This window comes from Eurypyga helias, unplaced genomic scaffold, assembly GCF_000690775.1.
Source record: "Eurypyga helias isolate BGI_N326 unplaced genomic scaffold, ASM69077v1 scaffold13986, whole genome shotgun sequence".
In the NCBI taxonomy this organism is placed as follows: domain Eukaryota; kingdom Metazoa; phylum Chordata; class Aves; order Eurypygiformes; family Eurypygidae; genus Eurypyga; species Eurypyga helias.
In genome coordinates this window covers 25,524-49,412 of record NW_010258671.1, presented here as the reverse complement: position 1 = coordinate 49,412, position 23,889 = coordinate 25,524, and the positions used below count along the sequence as shown (strand labels likewise).

Below are 23,889 nucleotides of genomic sequence, written 5' to 3'. Positions count from 1 at the left end.
GCTTTTCCATTCCTGTATACATTGTAAGCATTGAGCCCCCTCCCACACATAGCATGATGCTGTTACACAACATTAATGCTGTTAAAGTAGATTTCTTCCTGAATGGCTAATCTGATGTTTGGGGGAAGAGGGGAGAATCTTCATTACCCTCCTGCCATCCAGCACACAGGTGCAAAATTTGGAATGAAAAGGAGAAATCTCTAAAGGTATTTTCTTGTCTTTGTTGTTACGTTCTTGATTTATTCTGTGACAGGTGAGTATCTATGAGGTAACATCTGCATAATTCTTGTTCCCAGTCCTGGCAACTGTCTGGATGATTAGAGTAACAAAAACCAGCTAGCATCAAATAGTCTTTGTTTCTCTGCTTATTTATCACTAACAGTCAAAGCTGGAATAGATAATGTCAGAAAATTAAACAGGGAGGTAGGGTACCAAAACAAGTCCTGTTGGGCACCATTTGCCAATGAGGAAATACATTCAAATTTCACAGTTCCTTCCCTGAAGACGTACATGTGTTAGTATTTCATACATCTATCTTTCTAATCAATAAATTTAGGTAGCAGAATACTTGCAAGGATAGTGTCAATTTCTGTGGCGACTGAGGTACTGTGAAAAATAGGGTGAGGCTCTGGCCTTTTTTATAGAAGCAAAAAAGGGTCATTTATTATATGAGGTGAGGATAAATAAGATACCTCAAAATGAAGCCAATTTTTAAAAAAAACTAAGAACAGATAAATTAAAAATACCCACAGAGAAATCCTCATCCTTTCAAAAATGAAATGCTCCACAAGAAATCTGGTTTCCAGACTAATGCGAATGCGACTGACTCCACATATGTCTGAGGGCTTTCTCTCCTCTGGAGTAACAACAGGGCTGCAGAAAGGCCCCGTGAATGCAAATCTCTCTTTCTGAATTATTGCCTTTTGGCAGAGCACATATCTAATTGCTTCTATCCTGCTAATTTAATTCAGAAAATATTTATTTCTCTTCTCAGATTCATTCCTTCAGTCTCAATATAGGGTGACACATGAAGAAAAAGGCCTCTTCTGGTTCTGACACAGAAGATTTTCAGCAATTTATTCCAACCTTTTCCATCATGTTGATGTAGAGAACAACTGCATTTATTTACATGCCAGAAAGAGATTTCCCTCTTAAACAGTATTAAATAAATTAATATAAAAAGCAGCATTTGAAAACAAAGTCATGAGGCATTCTAGCTTAAATCATGATTATTACTAATATCTGCTGCTGCTGCGGGTTTAGTTTGTTATGAATGATCAAGGGGCTTTTCACGACGAGGGAAAGAAAACCTTTGTCTATATGTAGAACAGAACATGTCTGCCAGTGCAAAAGCTCTTCTATAAGCACAATAAAATGTTTCCTCTGCACTGCATCTGTCTGCTTAGCCATCTAGTGGTCGCCTATAGGCAGCACTGTACATTTGGCTAGTGCACGGTAAATACTCATTTCTTAACAGCTATCAGAGCCAAAACAACATTTATAATAAAAAAAAAAATCTTCCAGTAAATCTTTAACTCATTTTAATAGTGCACTGTTTTTTCTTATGTGAAGCTTAACAACACATCCTTTTATTTGTATCTGTATAGCCATTTCATAGTATACCGACGCTGTATGAACATACGGAACATTACTGACCCTGCACTACTGTTAAGCACAATTAAAGTCTCCTGTACTGGAGGATTTATTCACTTCAAATATATTATACAATGACTTTAGAACTGTGATATCACAGACAGGCAAGAAATTATATAAGTAACATGGATTTCTTTGTACTAGATCTTGCAACCTGAGGTCCCATTTGTGACTTTTAAATGAAAATACATTGATAAATCTCAACCCTTTCACAAAACATATGAATCAGACAGTGTTTAGCAAAAAAATCAGGAGTGAAATCAATATTACTTGAGCAACCTAAGCATCGTTTATACTTAAAGTTCTCACTAGTAAGATACAAATTTAAAAAAGAGGGACTACATGCTAACAGTATCATCAGTTTATATACCGACTGGGATTTCCCGAGATACTTGTGAGGAATTTTCTTTTTTTTTTCCCCCTCCTTTCTTTAGCAGAGCCCCAGATTATGTTAATTTTGAGGAAAAGGAAAGAAATAATGTACTACAGCTCTTCTTCTATCTATCAGGGCCACAAAGCAAGTGCAGTAAAGAGAAATCTTCATCAACAAACAGAATTACTAATTTTTACCCTCGCACAGAGATCCTGAGGCTTAGTGGAGAGGTTCTGAGGCATCTCCCTGCAGCGAGTGGAGAGATTCAGAATAGCAGTAGCAGCCATGTGCGCTGCCTCCATGTCATGAGTATAGTCAAAGCTGCTCTTGCTGCAGGTACTGCTGGCACTGCTGCCTCCACCACAACTCATATTGCTGCTGCTGCTAGGGGCATAACTGCTTGTTGTGCTGCTGGTTGGACTTGAATTCTTACAGTAGCGTTTAGCTGTGGGAAGAAATATGACAAGGATGACTCAAAAGAATGAACATTCTGCATAAGCGAAGAGAAAAACAAACTGCTGGAGGTGAAATTTATAATGAGCAACAGCAACGGATGCAAAAAAAGAAAAAAAAAAAGCCCGCAGTAAGAATGATGGCTGTATTTCTTGATTTCTGTCTGTGACTTTTATATGCTACTTATGTGAGTTTGTATGAAATAACTGCCTGTAAAACTCTGCATGATGTGATCATGAATCGTTCTGACAAACAGGCTGGATTTATAAAACAATAAAAACACAGAAACACTGCTTTTACCCCACATACATAGTCAGACAGAAGGTAGGATCTGCTCGGCTCATTCATTTTTCTTAATGAGGGGCAACGTAACAGTACAGGACCTTTTGCTATTTACATGAGCAAACGGTTAATTTAAGGCCTAGACTCCCCAAAGCTGCTGGAGACGAGCCCACCCTATGGCTGATGGGCTTGGTGTCTGGGCCATGACACTACCCGCATGTCCTCAAACACCCCATGCTTCCTAAAAGGTTTCTTCTTCCTACTTCACCGGCATATATGACCACACTGGCCCTCAGAAAGGAGAGGTGCAGGATGGAGGAAGAAAGGTGGTGGTCACATGAGTTTTACCATGGCTCGCACAAAGGCAGAAGCAGCGGCTGCATAAATGGAAATGGATATAAGTGAAACGTCCCCACCTTCAAACAACACGAGCACCTGCGACTCTTCAGAAGAACAGTAAGGGCCACAGACACCCCTGCCTGCTCACGCCGAGGACGGGGGCACTTGGCTGTGCTCGGGCCAACAGAAGCCTCCAGAGGCCGCAGAAGCGCGAGGGCACGGCCAAAGCTCACGTCCGGCCTATCTGCGTACAGCGCAGCGCTTCTGCTGCTTTTAAGAAATGCTCCTTGCGGCCAAAGGTATTAAAGTGATAACGGGAAGCAGCCCTATTTGCTCACTTATTTCTCCAACCCTCTTCCCAAATAAACTGTTTTAAAAGTGTTTATATAAAATGAAAGTGTCAGCTCATCTCCCAAATATAAAAGTTCATGTATTTTCATAAAAAAATAAATGCCAAGGTCAGAGGATACATACATGCATATTACAGTGACTACTTCCCCTTAAGATGGAAATGCATACGGCAGGGATCATACCATATAGCACAGTGTAACAATAACCAACTAGCATGCTGATTAGAGCGCTATACAAAGAAGGTCAGGCCCTAGCTAGAGCTCTTCTGTGATGGGCTCCATTTAAATGCCAGACTCTTCAGGTGTATTTGTCTGAGCAGACATACATATAATAATCTGCTCCCATGAGCACAGCCCATTTGTGAACCACAGGCTGCTTTGGTAGGCAGGCAGGGTTCAAAAGAAGAATCTGAAAGCAAAATATCTCTGCTAGAGCTTGTGTCATCCTCCTTTCTCTAAAAAAATGAAAAAAAAAAAAATCCTGGCATTATTTTTACTGCAAAGGAAATAATGTTTCACTTAATTCGTAACAGATGGATTTTTCTCAGGAAAGCCACATAATGCACAGGGTCTGATTTTTTTTTTAAGTGAAGTGAATGCTAAACATTCATCACATTTCTTTGTTTTGAACACATAGTAGAACTACTCTAGCAGGGTATCCACTAACAATAAATCTGTGAACCATTTCTCAAGAGTTTCATTATTAATATAGTAGTCAGTGGTGGTCATTAAAAATTCAGCATTTATCCATTGTTACTTTGTAACGGTATTCAAGACACACAAGAATTTTCCTATACTTAAGGAAGGAAATAATTGAATAATTCAGTTTCTACTGTGTTAACACAGCAAGCACCCTGTACCACTGAACTTGTCAAATTAGAAGTATCTTTCAAAAATTCACATGAACAAATAAGACCTCTGTCTCTTGCAAAAAACGTTAGTCTTGTTATAGCAGGTCACATTTAGACAGATGTAAGAGACATACTACATGGGAAATTATATATATGAGAAGATGTGCTAAAGAAAGGGGGTAAAGAGGCAGCTTTATACATAGGACTAACCATCAGAAACTCATGCAGGCTCTGATATGGACTCCTCTGTGGCCTTGGTCAAACTATATTATCCCTCAAATTCATTTTCCCTATAAGTAGAAAGTTCTTCTAAAATTTAGCTGTGTTGTGATTCACTTGCAAAACACTTTGAAGATGTTAGTGCTATAAGCATGCTACTCAATTATTAGCTTTTAGATTAACAATAATTTAAGCAAAACTCACTTAGAGAAAAATGGCCATGGTTATTTTAACTTTACTGTAGCTGTACATTTTAAGATGCATCACATAAGCCAGACTGTTCATTTCACATTAGCTTTTCAGGAGAAACAAAGATCACCGATTTGTAATGAACTAAATCAATTAGGTATCTAATGAAGGGAAAGATGCATTGTTTCCATACCAGACAATTCTGCTTGCTATGTCGCCCAACTGTATGGCACCAAGTTTTGGAAGCTCTGCAGTCCCCTCTATGCTTTGTGATCCAGGGTGAAACCAAATGTGGAGAACACCTTTCCCATTAAATAACAGACACGGGTCTGACCAGCTGTATACCCACGCTGGCCTCCCGTCAGGCATGCCTAGGGGCTGATGATGACGAATCTCTCTGTCTACAGGCTCCTCTTGCTAATTAATAATGGAGGAGTGGGAGAGATCCCAACAACATAAAGGACCAATCTAAGGTATTTTCAGTGGAATTAAATTCTGCCCAGGCACCCTCATCCCCGGTATTGCCTAAACACTACGTATGTTATGTACATTACAGTTTCAATATTTTTTCTGACTTGCACAATAAGAGATTAATCACAACTGACTTCAGATATCTGACCTAGTCATTACAGGCTTCCTCTACAGGCAGTGGAAAAAACCAAGAACTTTCAGGCAGTGATTCACCTGACCAGTTTTAATTACGTACTTCAGGAGGAATTGAATGAATTGCATCAGAGAAGTGTCTATCTTTCTCCTCAGATCTGAAAGGGGTGAAGAGCTCAGATGTAGGTGTTGACATTAGAGGAGGCTAGATATGGTCAGATGAATCCTACTCCTAACACTTTCTCAGTGTTTTGATGGAAAGACCCAGTCCTACTGGTAGGATGAGAGGAGCTCCTGCCATCAGCTGAGCAACTGAAAGGTTGCTGCCTCCTCTGCCTGCTCTGTCCAGCTGTTCATATCTCTGCCGCTTCTGTATACCATAAACCCAACATCCAATACACTATGAAACTGGTTTCAAAGCAAAAAAAAAGCCCACAAACCCAAGATTTCTCAAGAATTATGACAGTATCCTACCCCACAGTACAAAGTATACATTTTCTGTTTGTTTTTTACTAAAGCTTACTGGAACAAAAATCAAGGAAACAGTCCAAAGGAGCTATTTATGTTTATGTCACTCACAACCATACACTTACTTAACGTATAATCCCTTTCTCTGATGATGAAAATACAGTACTAGCTTACAATTAAAAGAGGATTGAGACATGAAGTTGTAATTTTTTCAGATCCTTAGACTATATGTTGCCCAGAGATGATGTGGATGCTCCATCCCTGGAAGTGTTCAAGGCCAGACTGGACAAGGCTTTGAGCAACCTGGTCTAGTGGAAGGTGTCCCTGCCCATGGCAGGGGGGTTGGAACTAGATGGTCTTTAACGTCCCTTCCAACCCAAACCATTCTATGATTCTATGATATGTCTCATTTCACAGTCAGAAAAACTAAAGTGTTGTTTACTTTGAAGTTCTCCCAAAACCTTAGGCTTACTTTCAGGTTTTTCAGGATGACTTTTCAGAACTAAACCTGCTTTTATATAGATGTGTTTGCTGACATACATAATAGGTGGTGTACTCTGTACCTCCACAATGACTTCAGTAGCAATAATGAAATTTTTGGGTTTTTACACACAAATATGAAATCACCTAGAAATACTGCAAAGTTTCTTGAGGAAAAGTCACTCTTTCAAGTGAAGGGCCTCTTCCTAAAATCTCTTTCACATTCATTTATTTACAATACCTGTCAGCAAAATCCTTGCCCCACTGAAAGCCAGTGCCAAAATTTTGACCGATTTCAGCATGCCAAGGATTTCACATCATCAATCCATAAATTTATAGCTTATTTTCCTGAGGAATGTTGAAACCCTTTTCCAATTTTAGCCAAATACGATGAGTGCATGTGGAATATCAGATGTGAATCCTAAAGGTTTAATGAAAATCACTGATAGGGTACAAAGAAAACCTCCAATTAGGCCCCATGTCTAGGACCATGCTGGCATGTCTGCCTGGCCAAAGAGCACACATTTGGAACCAGGTACAGTGAGCCACCTCCTGCAGAGACAGGGGTATGAAATAAATTGAGTGGGAATTAGCCTTTGTTTGGTAAACAACCTGCCCCAGCTGCAGTGGGCTTCAGCTGTCCTGAGCACACAAGAACCTTGTATACTTGCTGTACCAGCATGAATCACATGCATACACTGTCCCTCAGGCCTCTCTGGCTCACCTTAGTGGGCAGTGAAGCAACCTAGTCCCAGTCTTATCTCCAAGTAAAATTCCTATTTATATAAAGGAAAGATAAGTATGCATAAAGACAGTGACCCATAACACCATAGTATTTCATTATTGAAGGCCACTGTTAAGCTTGTGTTTAATGTTACATGGATTTTCAAGTTCTCGTGATTTGGGAAAAGCAGAGTCTGTAATTATTTGCTGAAAAGGGGTCTTAAATGGGAATAATATCTATCAGTTGCTTAAGCATCCGTAATTTGATCTGAAAGTACCCATGTCCATAAGACACGCAGGAATATTCTGATTCTTTCCTTTCTGAAAGAGTAGACATAGCATATACACAACAGTTAATATCTCATTTATCTTATATTAATGTATGCTAATTAGCTGACTAGCCACAGTTTGTTAGTGCTTTACTTTTAATAATGTTTAAGCCCTCATTCTGATAGAGGCAAACAAGACCAGTGTATGAAAGAAAAAAGGGCACTTTTACTCAAAAATATGGTGCCTTTCATAACCCTTCTCCTTTCTGCTATAGTGCAAGAACATGCCTGTTGATTCTATGAGAAAGCAAAATATCTGAAATATCAAAAATATGAAGACAAGAGCTGGAGCAATTTTCCCTTTCGCCACTTACCTACTTGTGAATGTCAGAGTCTGTGTTCAGGCAACAGCATAAATTGTTCTATATAGTACATTTATTTCTGTTTTCCTAAACAAAAATCTGACACCTGCCTGAAATTTCCTATGGTAGTCAGTCAGTAGTATCAAATATTTTAACGAAAAAATAAAACTGCTGACAAAAAAAACCCCCATATATATATATATAAAGGTACAGTTTGGTTTTATATATATATATATACACACACATTATATATGTATATATACACATAATTGTGTTGCTCAGAAAAATTCCTGATGTCGTCAAAACCTACAATCCAAATCCTCATTCTTTATCCTGCAGTTCATTTTTCTCCCCTAATAAAAATCCTCTTGCCTGACAGACTCCATCCATTATCTCCTCCTGAACTGAAGCCACTTTCAGCCTACTCCTAAATATGTTGGGTTTTCCAGCGAACTCAACAGGTGCATTCACGAGGACAAAATGAGCAGAAATGCCTCATTAAGTAAGTAGCAGTGATTTCTGAAGTGCAGTATGATCCAGGTTTTCTACTTCGATATCCCCACAGAGCAAGTATGTTATCTTTATGGGTTACCTGAACTACCGTACAGAAGCGAGAATCCTAATGTGACCCTTGAGGCCAGGTCTCCCCGACAGCAACATAAGGACTAGCTCTATTGCTTAGCTTTTATAGCGACCTCAACACATCCCAGGAGCTTAATAGCTGGAGATGTTCCTTTGCCAGTGCAACAATCCTGAAGCAAGCACCGTATAAAACAACGCTTTTTACAAAGGCCTTCAAAAGAACTTACACATGACAGCATTCCTCAAAATACTATATGAACATGAAAACATGTCTTATTTGTATGATGTTTACATATACAACAACATGATCAACTGCAAACTTGTCTCTCATGTATAAGAGTGTGCACCTCCTACCATCATATCCTTTGGGGGATATATCCCTGGATTGCACCTTGGGAGCTATGGCTCTCTTGCCATAGGCATGGTTGTCATAACTGTTATATTCAAACGTAGTCTTAGAGTATTTCTCTAGTTCCTTGGCCAAGTTGGAGCGGGGTGTGGTGGTGGGGACATTGTTTCTGTAGCCATACTGAGGGATCTCCAATTGCTTAACAAAGCACATGGGCCTAGAAATTAAAGATATGTAAAGTTTGTTAGATGCAGTTCAGTTTACTGTGTCTGTGCATAATTTATAGTTCAGATTAGAAAATCTTAGTTATTTCTTGTACTCAAGAGACAGGAATATATTAGTGCATTTGCTTAGTTTGGTTATTTTCAGCAGACAAACAATATATATTTTCTTGAACAAAGCCTAGACAGAATTAACTCTAATACCACTAAATGTATCCTGCAGCTAAAACTATTTTAAAATTCTGTTTTAAAATACTTCAGGGTTTCCCTTTCCCCATGTAATTCCATCACAAAGCAACCATTTTTTACTTTTGGGATGTGAATTAAAGAGGGGCAAGCAGACTGACAGAAGAAGTTTGGACAGATTCCTTTAAATGCCAAAAAGAAAATATACTGGAAGCTCCATTTAATTAATGGATTTCTGTCAACAGAGTTGTATGCTGTTTTCCCGTACGCTTTACAAAGGAGCTAGTCCTGTTCCATCCCTCAAAATACAAATCCATGTTTTCTTGAGAAATACACAGAGAGTCTCACAATCTCTGTTGACTTTGAGCGGCTGCCTGGCAGATCCTGCTCAGCCTTAAACGCAAGGTCTGGCAGGAGCTGCGATTCCTGATACACCGATACACACCTCACGGAAGGTCCTGTGAATGAACACGGAGTGGAACTATCAGCTGAACTTCCTGTTCTTTGAGTATGAGGGAGGATAGTCAGGAGAAGCACTGACTGATCTCACTGGGCCATTGGAGAAACTTGTTGAATCTCAGTGAAAGAATGCAGTAGTGAACTCCTGCCATGCTGTCTTCTGCATGGGGACACAGGAGTCACCAGCTCTCAAAGCAGGTAAATGAAGGTCAGATCCTGCAAATCTTACCTACATAAGAAAGTGTTAAATGACTGGGTCATGGGGAGCAACAGCTACACAGTGCTGCATGTCTACCTACTGTGTTTAGTAGGAGGTAAAGATGATGAACAGCACACCTGAGGTGCTTCTGCTGGAATCAAGAATCATATAATCAAGTATTTTTTTCTTTTTCTTTTTTTTTTTTTTCCCTTTCTGCATTTATAACCAGAGGAAATGGAAGGAACATTCATAGGAAGATAAATTCAGTCAAGACCAGAAGTATCATCATGCTGACTGACAAAATGGAATGTGATAAATAGTAAGAAACAGGTTTTGAATATTATGTTTTTCTGAATTAATTCATTTTCATAGAATTTAGTCAGGATATTTATGTAAAGATCACCCAAGAAATCCTATTAGTCATACTATTCTCTTTGATTTATGTATGCTCGTCTCTTTAGACACTTCTTCCTCACAAAATACAGTGGGCTCATTTATACAATGAGATGATATGAATAATATTTTGATCCTGTCTCAAGATAATCTATATTTAGCTAAAAAAATGCAATTCAGATCCTGTACATTCAATGCAAATCCAAAATTTCTGTGGAACAAAAGTCCTATGAATTTGATTTCTTTTTAAGTAAGAAAGAAATTTTTGATGCAGGTGGGATGGAAACTGGGATGAAGACAAATATTCAAGATTTACTCTTAGAACATCTCTGTCTGCCCATCAGTTGCCTGCATGCAAATATTATAAATAGCTCCCAAGTTCTTCATCTTAAATACTTCAAGGACTTAAAGGTAAAAAGCAAGCAGGAGACAAGATGAAAGCATTATTTGAGTTGTCTATAAAACCTGAAACACAGGGCAGGCTCACAAGCAAAGTTAAGATTGCAGCACAACTTCCTAGGGAGTTTTGCCAGCAAACCGGATGCTGCTTTTGAGCAGTTGCCTTCTTTGTAAGCCACCTGACTTCAGTGGCTTCCCTCTAATGAGCAGTGGTAAAAGCCACTGCATTTTTGACTTGTCTTTTTCCATCAAGTGAGAAAGTGTGTTATTCCCTCAAAGGGTGTTTCTTATTCATAGGTTTTGAAGAACCCTTCTCTAAGAAAACTGTTTGGGATGCTATATGTAGAATCTGAATTAGGGGCAGGTAAGATAAAGCTCATCAAAAACAGTGTGAAGAAGGTAAACAACAGGCATGACAAAGAATCTTCTGTAGATGTGAACCGTAATTCTGTGTTGTCAGCTCTAAGGAAAGACTGGTTTTTGAAAAGACCATCAAGATTAGATGAAGTTTTAAGAGAATATGCAAAGAATGATGTTGATAATACAGTAGAAAACTTTCATTTTTAAGCGGACCTATCAGATTTTAAATCTAGAAGACAGCTTCATACTAAGAAACCTATGGGATAAGTGGGAAATTCTGGGAACTAAAGCTGCGGCACTTCCTCCACGCTCTTCGAGACAGCTGGGAGGGAGGTACCTATCCCAGCCCACAGATATCACAGTATCCATGGAGAAATTCTGCAGCTCTTGGGGCATCATCAGCATAAGGCTGGTACAATCATGCAGAAGTCTAGTTCCTTTACATGTATCCTTCACACTTCAGCTCCTTAGAAATAATATTTTTTCCACCCACGTATCTCAAAAGAGGAGACAATAGCAGAAAGCTGCATACATCTTTGCATAAATACAAAATCCTACATGGATGAAGATAAGGGGTATAATTTTCTCAAATTCGTAAAAGGTCCTTCCCATATGAAAATTTGGAAGAATTATTCTCTCTTTCCATCCTTCCTGACAGTGAGTGGGGGAATAAAGACAAAGAACTAAGCCTGACCTTATTTTGGAATCTAAGCTATACCTGGCATTTTTCAAAATGTCCTGCCAAAAGATGTACTACAAGTTTGGTGATGTATATAGGGCTTCTGGTTTAATTTAAACTGATATTTACTAGTAAAAGCCTGCTGAAAAAACCAAGACTTACCGGTAAATATTAGTTTATTCCCAAAAGATACCAACTTTTTTCACACTGTTCTTAGACTTTGCACTCCAGCAGTCATCTTTACACCAAACAATGCCTAAGACAAAAATGAGCTTTTCAGCTTTACATGTATTTGCCAAAATAGTTACCAACCCTCCCCCATGTAAATTGAGTGGGAAATATACACTGTGAGTATTGGATCCAGAAGCCCTAATTCTAACTCTTCTTTAAAGGAGATATATATGTATATACAACGTATATAAATATAAATTCTCATTTTAGGTGAATGTGTGATGAATTCTGCATAATAATAAGTATTATAGTGATTTCTAATACCTTAAAACCCGATCTGATGCCTGGTTTGATTTTGACACATCACAGTTCTGATGCTTCTCTTGAGCTTTAGCCAGTTTCTCTGCTGCAGCAATAGGACATCCAGAGAGGCTGCAATTACAGAAAGGAAATTTAATTGTCTTGTCCTGCGTAGTTTCACATTATAGCACTGATCCAATTACTCCTTCTCCTCCTTAGCCAGCATCAGGAAGAATCTGAAGGAAAAGACTTTCCAAAACCTTTTTGGTCATATATATTTTTTTCTAGAATAGAATTCCTTTCTTCTGCTTTCAAAGTTGCAAGGTAGATCTTACATCTGCTCTTCTGCTCTGACCATACATGGGTAGATTATTCATGGATGTCAGCCAGTGAACATACCAGTAGGAGAGGAGGATATAAACTGGAATCTATTGTGCAGCTCTACTAGCAAACTTGTGACCTTTCTGCATCTCCAAATGTTGCCAATGAAATGGCTTCTGAAGATGATTAAATGACACCACCATACAGGCCAGATCTTGCACTGCTTCACACCTCATTCAGCTCGATTAACTCAAATCTTTCTGCAAGGCATATAAATGAGTGCAAAATCTGGCCTTGGGTCTTTAAGTCTACATCTCAACTACGTTATACTTAGTGGGTTTTTTCATGAATTTCAGCCACTAAAATATGTTTTCTAATAGTAAATGATGAAACGTGAAAAGAACTTCTGCACTTGAATTGAAATTCAATTAAATTTTCAAATACTGAAGTATTATTGAAGTGACAATACTAAGCCTGATTCTTCTGGAAAAGATTTAGAACAGGGAAAAATAAATATATTGATGCCAGCAGATGGTGCTCTTAGTGAAGCTGTAAAAGCCTGTGACCTGACAATGGAGGGGGGTCTTTTCCTTGTCATAGTCTATTGCGTGCTTATGTGACCGCAGCTCTCTGTGTTCTCCACAGGAAAAGAAATTAAAATGAAAGGCAAATCAGTGCATCCCCAGATGTTTCCTTCCCTACAGGAAATAAGGGGGATAAAAAAGAATCAAAAAAAGTGAAGCAGAGCAAAATGCCCCAAAAGCTGCAGAAAGAGGTGAGCACAGGCTGCAGACTGCTCTCCCCAGCCCTCCCTCGCTGCCCTAGTTCTGCAGAGGGGTGAGGGGGCTCTGCGCGGTTTTGGAGCCATGCCAGAGGGCAGCTGTGCTCCACTGACATGCTCTTCTTCCGACACCTCAAATATTCTAGTAGATATTCAACCAGAAGTGAATGCTGCTTCAAGCAGCAGTAATTCCCACAAAGCCTTCCCAGAGGTTTTTGCTGCTTCTACTGGCAGCGTGACTGCAGAGAAGAAAAGGGTACCAGAGCTTACTGCAGATGGCCTGGTACCCGCAAGAGTCTTCTAGGAGACATGCAGTTAATATGAGGGGCTTCTAGTAACCCAGAACTTCATAAGACTGAACACCCAGTACCTGTGTAGTCCCTTAAGCCTTCATGCTACAGGTAACAGTAAAAAAAAAAGGAATTTGGTAATAGGAACCTTGCATGGTTCTTCTTACCCACATTTCCTGGATTTTTAAAAACTGTAAAGAAATAAGCAAGTTCTTGTTCTATGGGAAAATTATGATGTGGACTAAAAATTATGGTGACATTTTGATAAATCTGATATGCGTTGGAGAGAATTTAATAGGCAATGGCATCCCTTTTGCAAGAATCTATTACTAATCTTCGGAAACTACAGAAAATTCACGTTTTCCCTTGATCTTTTGTTTGGCTAAGATATTTACATCTAATATTTCTGGCTTCTCATTTTTAAATTTAATGAGACATTTTCATAATGTTTCTTAAACAGGCAAAATTATTATTCAGTTTTAGCTGAATAAGGACTTAACGGTTGAGACTGTGGTCAATAGGAAAGCTAACTCTTATAATGTCTGTGTACTTAAAATGCCATTTCTCATGTATTAAAAAATCATTTTTAGGAGTAGAGTGGACTTTTTCATGCACTATAAAATACTCCCTGAAGAGAGTGAAGTGTGAGAACAAGAACTCGGCCCTAGGCCTGCTGATGTTGGCAGACTTTTCCTTCTCCCTGTGACAGACCCTTAAGAGCCATACCATTTGTTTCGTACCACTGCTGTTCAGCTACTATCGAAACAAAAGGAAAAGAAATCCACCCAAAAAGCTAAAGGACGCTTAAAATGTCTTCCGTGGACCAATTCATCCATACTGAAGCAAACGCACACTCGTCCTCCTCAGAAAATACATGAAGAAATGTACTCTTTAAAATGGATAAAGCACACGAAGCATCATCTGTCAATCTTAAGAACGAAACAACGATACACACACTCACACCCCCCCGCCAAGGACTGCTAGAAGGGCTGCAGTTCGGAGGCACTGTTCCCTCTAGATTGGCGTCCAGCGATGGCATCCTTACCTTCGGTGGGAATTCCTGTTGCTATTTACGTGGCCCCGGCCTGTGCAGCCTGGTGTAGGACACTTAAGAACATTTTCATGCATGGCAAGAACTTGACAAGGAGAGTAAGAGAAAACAGCAGAGTATGAAAACAAGAAAAAAAAAATCAAATCCCAGTATATATGAAACCATTTTAAAACAAAGCAGGATTCATTAACAACCAGCATTCCTCAAAATACACGTGACACACATAGCCAGTAAAGCCTGATGAGGGAAGTAAGTATCGTGACCCTATCTATGTTCATTAACACAGGGCAACAGTGAAAGTTATGAAGGTTACAGAACCTATAAACAAATGCATCTCTGGTGCAACAGTGAAGCAGAAGACTTCCAACATCTTCTTCATACAAAAACACTGAGCAGAGACTGGCTCAACAGTAAAAGTGTGAGCTAGTTATGGTCCAATACAAAATTACAGACTAGAAAAATTCTTTCAGAAAACATACGCATTCATAATGCATAGCTTTACACACACAGTATCAAACTTGAGAGCTTGAATATCTGCTCTCAGGTTATACTGGCAGAACACCGAATTATTTGAAACACACCTCAATACAACCCTAAACAGAATTTAACCCTAACTATCAGACAGCCCAATTGAGCTAGGGGCCAGTTCTGCCCACTCCCACACAGACTTATCACTCATATCTATACGACGAGCAGAATTGGTGCTTTAATTTTCACTTGTGTTCTCTACAGATGTGGAGATTGCAATGGATAGAAATTGTTTTCAAAAGGCTAAAAACTGAAAACAAGCACTTAAAAAAATTGAGGGATGGTAAAAAAAAAAAAAGGAAGAAAAAACAGTGTAAAAAAGGACTAAGTGGTACAAGCTTAAGCAAGTAAACTGATTTACATCTGCGTCCATTGCAAGCTGGATGGAAAACTTAATCCCAAGGCTGTTCAGAGCAGTAGTCCTCTAAATCATAAAGCTCATGCTATGAAGTGCCAAATTATCATGAACATTTTGGTAGCAGTAAAGAGTTTTGTATGATGTGGGAGATATCTGAATCCATGTCTCAGGGCTGGATGGCTGTACATAACCCTATGGAAAAAGACATCCAGCCCTTGTAATATTCTGTTTTTCTCACACAAGAACCAGTCTGGAAGCCTGTATTTAGTTCTCACTCAAAACAAGATCTAATAAAACCAGTGAATTCCTTGACTAAGAACTGAATAAAAGCCGTTCAGAGACTTGAGAATTTAAACATGTTTACTGATTAAAAGATAACCATAATCATCACCCCATCATCAGTGAACTAAAACATGTATAGATGCAAAAGCTTTACTCTGAAATTCTTACTATTCAAAGCTGTTCTTGAAACATGCTTCACAAGGCCAACATCACAGGAAAAAAATAAAAAGATGAGCTCACCTTTTTCATTTTAGTAGGTACAAGAGCATGCAAACAGTTTAAAGCTATATTCTTCTTTGATTCACAAAGTCTTCTAAGGAGCTTTTTATTTACCATTTGTAAAAACGAGAGAACTTTAAGCAACTTGATAAATATTTGTGTTTCAGAAAATTACAGGGTCTTTCAAAGCAGAGAAATTACTCTATTTGTTCTACTGTATTCAGAGATCAACCAAGCTACAGCAAAGTTTCCTAAAGCACTTCCTTATTACTTTACTTCTGGAAGAAGCCACTCTACCATGAAAGGGGAGACTTATGTCTGCCACTCCTGGTGTGCTAAACTATTTCTGTTTCCCTATCCTTCAGAATCCACTTCCCTTTGGCAACTGGGGACCATTTTAACACTGATTGTCTCCTTTAGGCTGTTGGAAATCCACTAAGGTTAGGTCTGTAAGTGCTGAGGGACAGTGGGGATTTTAGGTCCACAGGCTTCAATGGAGTTACTCCATTCTAAAATTGGTGTGAAAGAGAACTGGATCTCAGATAGACGCTTGCCTGGTGTACATCAGCATAGAGCAATCAGCTTCAACAGAACTATGCCGATTCCACCAGCCAAGGAGGTGACTTCCAGAAACGGAGCCCTCTGCCTTCAGGTGAATGTCCCTGGGCTCAGATGGGTGAACCTCCTTTGTAGAGCATCCGCTGATGTGGCAGGAAATTACACCCATGTGACTGACAGGAGATGTTGATCAAAATCTTGAGTTGTGTAACTAAGTAAATTGTGTAATGGCCAAATCGTTATTTTTAATAATATAAACGAGTTTAATATAAATTATGTTTCAGACACAACAACAACAAAGGAAAGGGGTTGCGAGTTTTTCAAGTACAATTATTCCTGTACAAGACAACGGGGACAGTTGATGTGACATCAGCACGCAGAAGTAAAAGCAGTGCACGTCTTCTGGAAACCTTTTTCTCTGTTGACTGAATACATCTATTTAAAAATAACCTAGGATTCTTAAAGTCAAAGAATACAGCTTTAAAAGTTGTTCTTTTAGTGTGAAAGTTAGTAGAGAATGGAAATGATGGAATAAAGGAAAGAGTATAACACAGAACAGTTGACTAAGTTGAGACAAACCATACTGAAAAATGAAATTAATCTTTTAAACAAAAGGTTTAGAAAGCATGCTAGAAAAATCTTTGTAGTTTTATCCCCGGTTTCCGTGAAACAATGTGAACTTACTTTCTGGAGGGACCCTATCTTTGTGTGGGCATCCTGACAAACTGCGGTGATGGGGGTAAAGCCCCGTTACATGGCCAGTTCCATCACACCCAGGGGTAGGACATTTGCTCTCTTTCTTTTCTGTTCTTGAGGGATCTATAATTTACAACAAATGTGTCAAGTGAATGATGCTTTTCACATTTCTGTAAGAAGGTTCATTTAATCATGTCATTTACTCTTTGGTAAATGTTCTTAGGAAAACTAGAAGAAAAAAAAAAACAACCTTCTACTTCTTAGCACAGTTCTGCCACTTTTATCCCATTATCTTCTTTTCAGACTGCAGGTTCCTATGATCACAGCAATATCCACTCATGGTTATTGGAAAGTGACCTTTTTATAGCAAAGCCATACCACTGTCAATCAATGTTCTGCTGGCAAGCATCAGCTCAAAGGTGTAAGGTCATTTGGAAACTGTTTAGTTGGAATTTCCCTTCTTTACATTCTTATTTGCCTGATGTATTAAGGTCTGCAAATGTACTGTCATAGAAGTTCAATGTCCTGAGAGCAGCAAACCCAGCTCTTTAGCATAATGATTCAATGACTCAGCACAAATAAATCCCTTTTCCAAGGCTCATGGAGAAGATGACTCTTGTTTTCTTTAAATTTCTTTATGAAGTGGTAGAAATTATGTAAATATTCTTTTATCTTCAATAAATTATGGTGGGGTAAACACTGTAATCAGAATTACTGAAAGTATCACTGGCTGTGTAAATCTGGGCCATTACAAACATGAATATATAATGCTTGAATATTCATATGCTTAGAAGGTTAATGATCTTTTAGAATGTTGTTGGATCTTCTGTCTACAAATCAATGAAAAGTCTAAATAGGCATTTTTTCAACAAAATGAAGTTTTCTGCCAATAATGTAGTGGAACTGCTGATGAGATTAATTCTGAACTAGAACTTCCTCAAATACTTCATCAGCTTGTTTCCTTTAACAGAACATTTGTAACATAACATCCCTACCTTCCGGGCAAGCACATGATACAAATTACATCATAACAACTTACGCACAGTTGCCAGATTTTGGAGGTCAGTGCTAATTTTCATATTAGTATTAAGTGAATAAAATTCAGGATATTATAACTGCTATCACTTTGGCTCAAGAACAACCAGCATCCCCCTTCCTTTTTTTTAGTCCATCCTCCTTTAAATACCCAATCTGAGCTATCTTCATTTAAGCATTTTATGCTGCTCTTGTTATCACTTTGCTTCAGTATTTATGCTTCTCTCTCTGGAAAATAAGATTTTGCTACTTGCTTTCCATTAAGTCTCTCTTACATTAAATTCCATCCCAGCTTCAACAAATGCAACCCTCAGTAAAATCAGTGGAAATTTCAGTACTTGCAGAACTTCACATAAAACCCATTTTTTTCAGCATGAATCAATACAGTCTGGAGTTCACATGCAGCTGTAGACTGGTTTTTTTCCTTGATTTCCCTCTGGTAGCTTATATATATATACACTTTTACATTCCAAGTTCTTCCAAAACACCTTCACTTCAGGGAAATTCCTTAGCCCCTTGTAATGACTGTCCATGTCTGAAATTCTTAAATTTTAATATGACATTTAAGCCTTTTCCTTTGAAAACGGAATCCCTAATTATGAAGGTTTTCTTTTACTTAACCTGCATGTTGACTATAGAATACAGGTCTTTCTTTCATGCTCTTTAACAATAAATACACATACAAATCTACCTCCAAAGTGCTATACAGTTATCACAACACTCCTGGAAATATCGTCATCTTGCACATCAGGAAATTGAAACAAAGAGATCAAGAAGTTAAACCCAAGGCCACAGAAGGAGCAAATGTCAGAGGAGGGATTTGAATTCCTACCAGATAGGCCTGTGCTGAGACCACTAGAACAGCAAGCCCACAGCTACATACATACACAACTCTAAGCAACTCTTCATGTCAAGTACTTTGGGATGTGTAAAAGTATTACATAAGTGAGTAAGTAATGTAAATGAAATACAAATTATGTAAATATAACAATAATCAAGGACTGCAAAAAATGTAGATGATTAATAGACCATAATGGCTTTTTAGAGACTTTAAACTGGAGGAACTTTAGCTACTCCACATTGTCAGAACTCCACCAAAGTCAAGGAAGGCGTTCTAATTTAGAGCAACTGAGGATCTGGACACTTGAATCCTACAGCGTCAAGCGTCCTCCTCTGTATTCAGCTCTATGCTATAAAGTTATAGCATGTATCAGATCCTTAAGAGCCTTTATGGTCTAATGAGTCAGAAAAGATGCTGTATACTATTCTTAATGATTTCGTAACTTGCATAAAATTGTACTTGCACAATTTCCCATTGCTTTTAATGGAAGACATTTGACTAAACTTTCCACAACTTCATACAAAACACCAGATACTCTTTTGCAAATCCCCTTCTACTAACTGAGAGAAATATTGTATATTTTCATTTAATTTTGTAACCCTTCCTCACTCCTTGCCACAATGGGGGTATTGCCTCAGTGAAGGTTGTCAGAGGAGTTGAAAGTTTTTAAACTTCATAAATTTCAGAAGCAAGCCTGTTTAGAAGGCTTTAAATGGCAAGGGAAAAATTGTTAGTGGTCCCTTAACAGTTGTTTCAATGATCTCTGAAAGTGGGACTCCTTAAGCCAGGAGGTAGTTCTCACTGCATTTTGGGGTACCCAAAAAGTTTCCACTTAATCGTATCATACATTTCTCCGGGTATCTCTTGCAGGAGTGTTTGGAAGATAATGTATGAGTGGAGAACAAATGATACAAGCAATTGTCTTCTTAAAGCTTCCTCTCTCAACAACTACTGCAATGTTTCCTATGTTTTTAAAGTAAGGAAAGAATGTTTTTCTTTCTTCCTTTATTAAAAAAAACATAGAACCATCTATTCCACAAAGCTTCTTGGTCCAAACTACCACAATATTTAGTCCCTGCCTGGGTTTTGGACCTATTATCAATTCATTCTGAAGCTCCCAAGAGATAGGATGGTTCAAAGAAGCTCTAGAATTTACTGAAATAGGAAGTCCATACTCTTGTTACTGTCAGAAATTAGACAGTCTTTTTGGAGACAGCAGATCTATGTGCATAAATAATTTCCCAGGCATACACAGACTGGAAGGGTTAGACAATACCAGAGTTAAAAAGCTCTTTGAAAAGTAATATTGGTTTGCCATGTTTTCTGTGGTTTTATTAGTGACATATATTCAAAGGGAAATGTACCTACAATAGGTCATATGCAAACAACATTTAGCACAACATCCACATGGCTATGCAGTAATAAACTAACTAAATAAAGTTGTCTTCCCCAAATTCCCAAAGTTACTACAGCACTCGATGGACCACAAATTTGTGTTTAAAACGAACAAAACTTCACTAAAATACATTGCAGAAGAGTGTTTGACATCAGTACTTTCCATGCTTCTCTAAAAGACTGATTGTTACATTTTTTTTTTTAAGGCTACTAAAATAGATCAAAACCTTCCTTGGACCAAGATGTTGTCTGGCTACCTGAATGTCACAGGCAGATCTTAAGGTATTACTCTGTCAAAACAGGGATTTATAAAAAGAAGAAAAATGCCCACCATCTCAGTTGTAGAAAGAAAACGAATATTTTTACAACAAATATAAGATGAACCCAGTCCCTGCTTAGCATCTCCCAAGAAATACCACATCCTCAACTTCCACTAAAGTCAATGGGAATCAGGGGTGTTCAATGAGTCTCAGGAGGTATTGAACACTTTACGCAACACAGCCCTACATGTACAGATGTAGACTTGTTGAAGCGGGGTGTGGTAATATAAACACACCATCACCATGATAATCCCGTAAATTAAAAGGCATTCTAAAGGTAACCTTTAGTCTGTTCCTTTTTTTTTTTCTCTTTTCTTTTGTATTGAATTATGATCAAGGCAGCACCTTAACTGTTTCCACAATGGAATGAAACCAGTGAAGTGGAATGCACATAAGAAAGAAATTGCTATTGATCTCAGCCCAGGCCACACCATGCCTTGCATAGCAAATGGTTTCCATTACCTTACTATCTTAAGATAATTAATGTGCAGTCACTGCCCCTATCTTATGTTATCGGTCATTCTGATACTGTTCAATTTCTATCAGGCAATTCTACATTTTAGATGGGAGAGGCTTCATCAATAACTGTCATTTGATGATAATTTTATAAATCACAATGCCACCTACCCAATCCAATCTGTAAAATATGCACTTCATAGCTGATTGACTACCTGCTACGCAAAACCCCAATCTCCAATATAGTTTGCAACATAATTGTCTTCATTGTTTTTTAATTATTACTATAAGATATATTCAAAAACTTGAGAAAAATCTTTGCCTCTTTCAACATGATCTCTTATTTGTTTGGTTTCCCTGAAAAGTTGTTTTTTTAATCTTGCCAATGATATTCACTGAAATACTGTACATATTTCTAACACTGCAGAAAGACTTTTAAAAAAATTTATAAACACAGCATGTTGCTATTTTACAATCATGCCATACCACTACTATTAAAATAAAGTTCCCATTTTGTGGAATTAATAACTTCATTTCAGAATTCTAGCAAAACTTAACACGTTAGCTCACACTTTCTCATGACATAACATACGGTATATAGAAATATTACCTTTACCATAATATGGCTTTTTGACATGGCCGTCACTGGGTTTAGGCTTCCTGTCATCTCCAGAAAGGTGTCTTGGAGACTGTTCCTCAAATGATCTCATATTATCCCTCCTTCCAGCTTCCACTGCCATTTTTTCTCTCATGGCTTTTGCTCTCTCAGTTTCCAAAGCAATTGCTTTCTCAAGCAGGGTTAAGTTACCTTTTGTCATATCAAACACTTCTTCAGACCTATCTGAAGTAATAGAGGTGGTATCATCGTCTCTTTCGTGACAACCATCCTCCTTTGCACAGCTAGAAAAAGTCCTAGATCTGGGGCTCAACTGTTCTTCAAGCCTCATTAGGTTCATCATATCAGAGTAATTCCGGTCTGGTGTTCTTCCTTGGAAGTCATCTTCTTGCCTGACATGCTGACGAGTGTTCATGTTTTGCTGTTGGTTTCTTTCCTGCGGGTTTGTCTCACTGAGTTTCCTAGCCAGATCAAAACACTGGTTCCTTAAGCACTCCAAACTGCTGAGACAGACCTCTTCATCACTCTCCTCCACCATTTTTTCCGTAAGTCCATTGTTCACAGGCTTCCCTAGCATTACAAAGTTCATATTCCTATTATCTTGCTGTGAAGTATTGTCTGCATAATTTCTGTCATTAATGTTTTCTGAAAGCACTACACCATGTCCTTGTGCTAATAATTTAAGGGAGTCCACTGTTTCCCTAACAACATCACTGTCTAAATCTAAACTCAGCTCACTTTTCCGACCAATATTTTCATTTTTGTCACTATCATCTTCCAGACTATTAGATGTATTGCTGTTCATTTCTGATTCTGTCCTGGCTCTGTATGCTGCATCCTCTGCAATTTTGCCAAGATTTAACAATGACTTGGCCACCAGTTCATCGTAATTATCATACTCATCATTATTGTTATCGTCTTTTTCTGTGTCTTGCATTATTCGAGTATTGTGACAATTCATTTGATGGTCTTCTGCATAAAAAACAGAAACAAAGAAAGAAACAAAGAAAGAAAGAAAAAGGAAAAGAAAAGAAAAAAGTGGCTACAATTGGAACTGTTGTTGCAATCGCACGGACAGAAAACAAACTGCATGTCACATATTGTTAATCACACAGCAATTCTATAACACTAAGGCCCATGTGACGTGAATTTCTCTGTAGTCCATAAGGCTATTTTTGTTTATTTGCTATTCACATGAGTTTCTTTCACAGGACCAATAAGAAAAAGGCAATCAAAATGCTAATTACTACTACTGCTAAATATTATGGCATAAAAACTTATGCTTCTCCTTTCATTTCTATATTTACAGTTTTATGGGGTTTATTACAATCTTATTACTAATATGACATCATTTCCTAGGTTTCCAACTTTTCTCACTCCTCTGCCTCCTGTAAAGATGGCAGATGGCAAAGGAGTGACCACTACTGTATTTAATCTCTTACTGATGAACGCCATTCACCAAAAGAGAAGGAGTATACACCAAGTATGAAATTGTCAATTTTTTAACACCATACACACCATTAACACTAGACAACCAATAACTGTACGTGAAGATCAAAATGGCATTTTACTTAGTGGATCCATCAGTAGGAATCAAAATCTCTCAGTTTAACTATGCAAACTGTGGAGAGGTAAGAATTTTAAGAGAGTTGTTAGATGAAAGAAAGATAGAAGCAATCATATGCACAATATAATTTGAAGTAAATATGCTAGCCCAGATTCTATGGTCATATATGTATGATAGGGCTGTTATGTACTGTCCTGTGTACTGTAAGATAATGGTGCAGAATTACCACATTTTACTTAGCTTTGTTTTAGTAACTGTTGAATAATCGAGGGACAACTTAGTAAGATGGAGCCAATGTGAGTCCCTGAGTGTGAGATTCATCTCACCTAACTTTAGACATGAGCAAGGCAGGCATCTCTATCTGAGAAAGTTATTCAGTCTTCCCATCCTCAGTCCGTAAGAGAAGCAGACACTTTAATGATACAGTCCACCTGATGTGGTTAAGATATGTTCTTGGGAATAAAACTAATAACTGCTAGAAGTGCCCGTTTCTCCTAATTGACAACAAAGGGACTCAGATTAGATGCCTGCCTTAAAGATATCCATATTTGGTCAGATGAATATCATCCAGAGAGCATTTTCTGATATCTCAAGTTCACTCAGAACTTATGTCATTGTAGACCCATTCCTAAAACACATACACATTCATCATTATTTACTAAT

General features: G+C 38.2%; 1 protein-coding gene across 1 annotated transcript in view; it reads right to left on the bottom strand.

The window, feature by feature from the left end:
- The window catches only part of LOC104511716 (myelin transcription factor 1-like protein), a gene marked incomplete at both ends in the record, with an annotated part of 55,552 nt that overhangs the window by 9,692 nt on the left and 21,971 nt on the right, over positions 1-23,889 (bottom strand). Inside the window, 6 exons of the mRNA XM_010154436.1 lie at positions 2,224-2,471; positions 8,551-8,762; positions 11,937-12,044; positions 14,350-14,440; positions 16,985-17,119; positions 21,654-22,631. Coding sequence (XP_010152738.1) covers positions 2,224-2,471; positions 8,551-8,762; positions 11,937-12,044; positions 14,350-14,440; positions 16,985-17,119; positions 21,654-22,631 — 1,772 coding nt within the window. The remainder of the gene's footprint in view (positions 1-2,223; positions 2,472-8,550; positions 8,763-11,936; positions 12,045-14,349; positions 14,441-16,984; positions 17,120-21,653; positions 22,632-23,889) is intronic.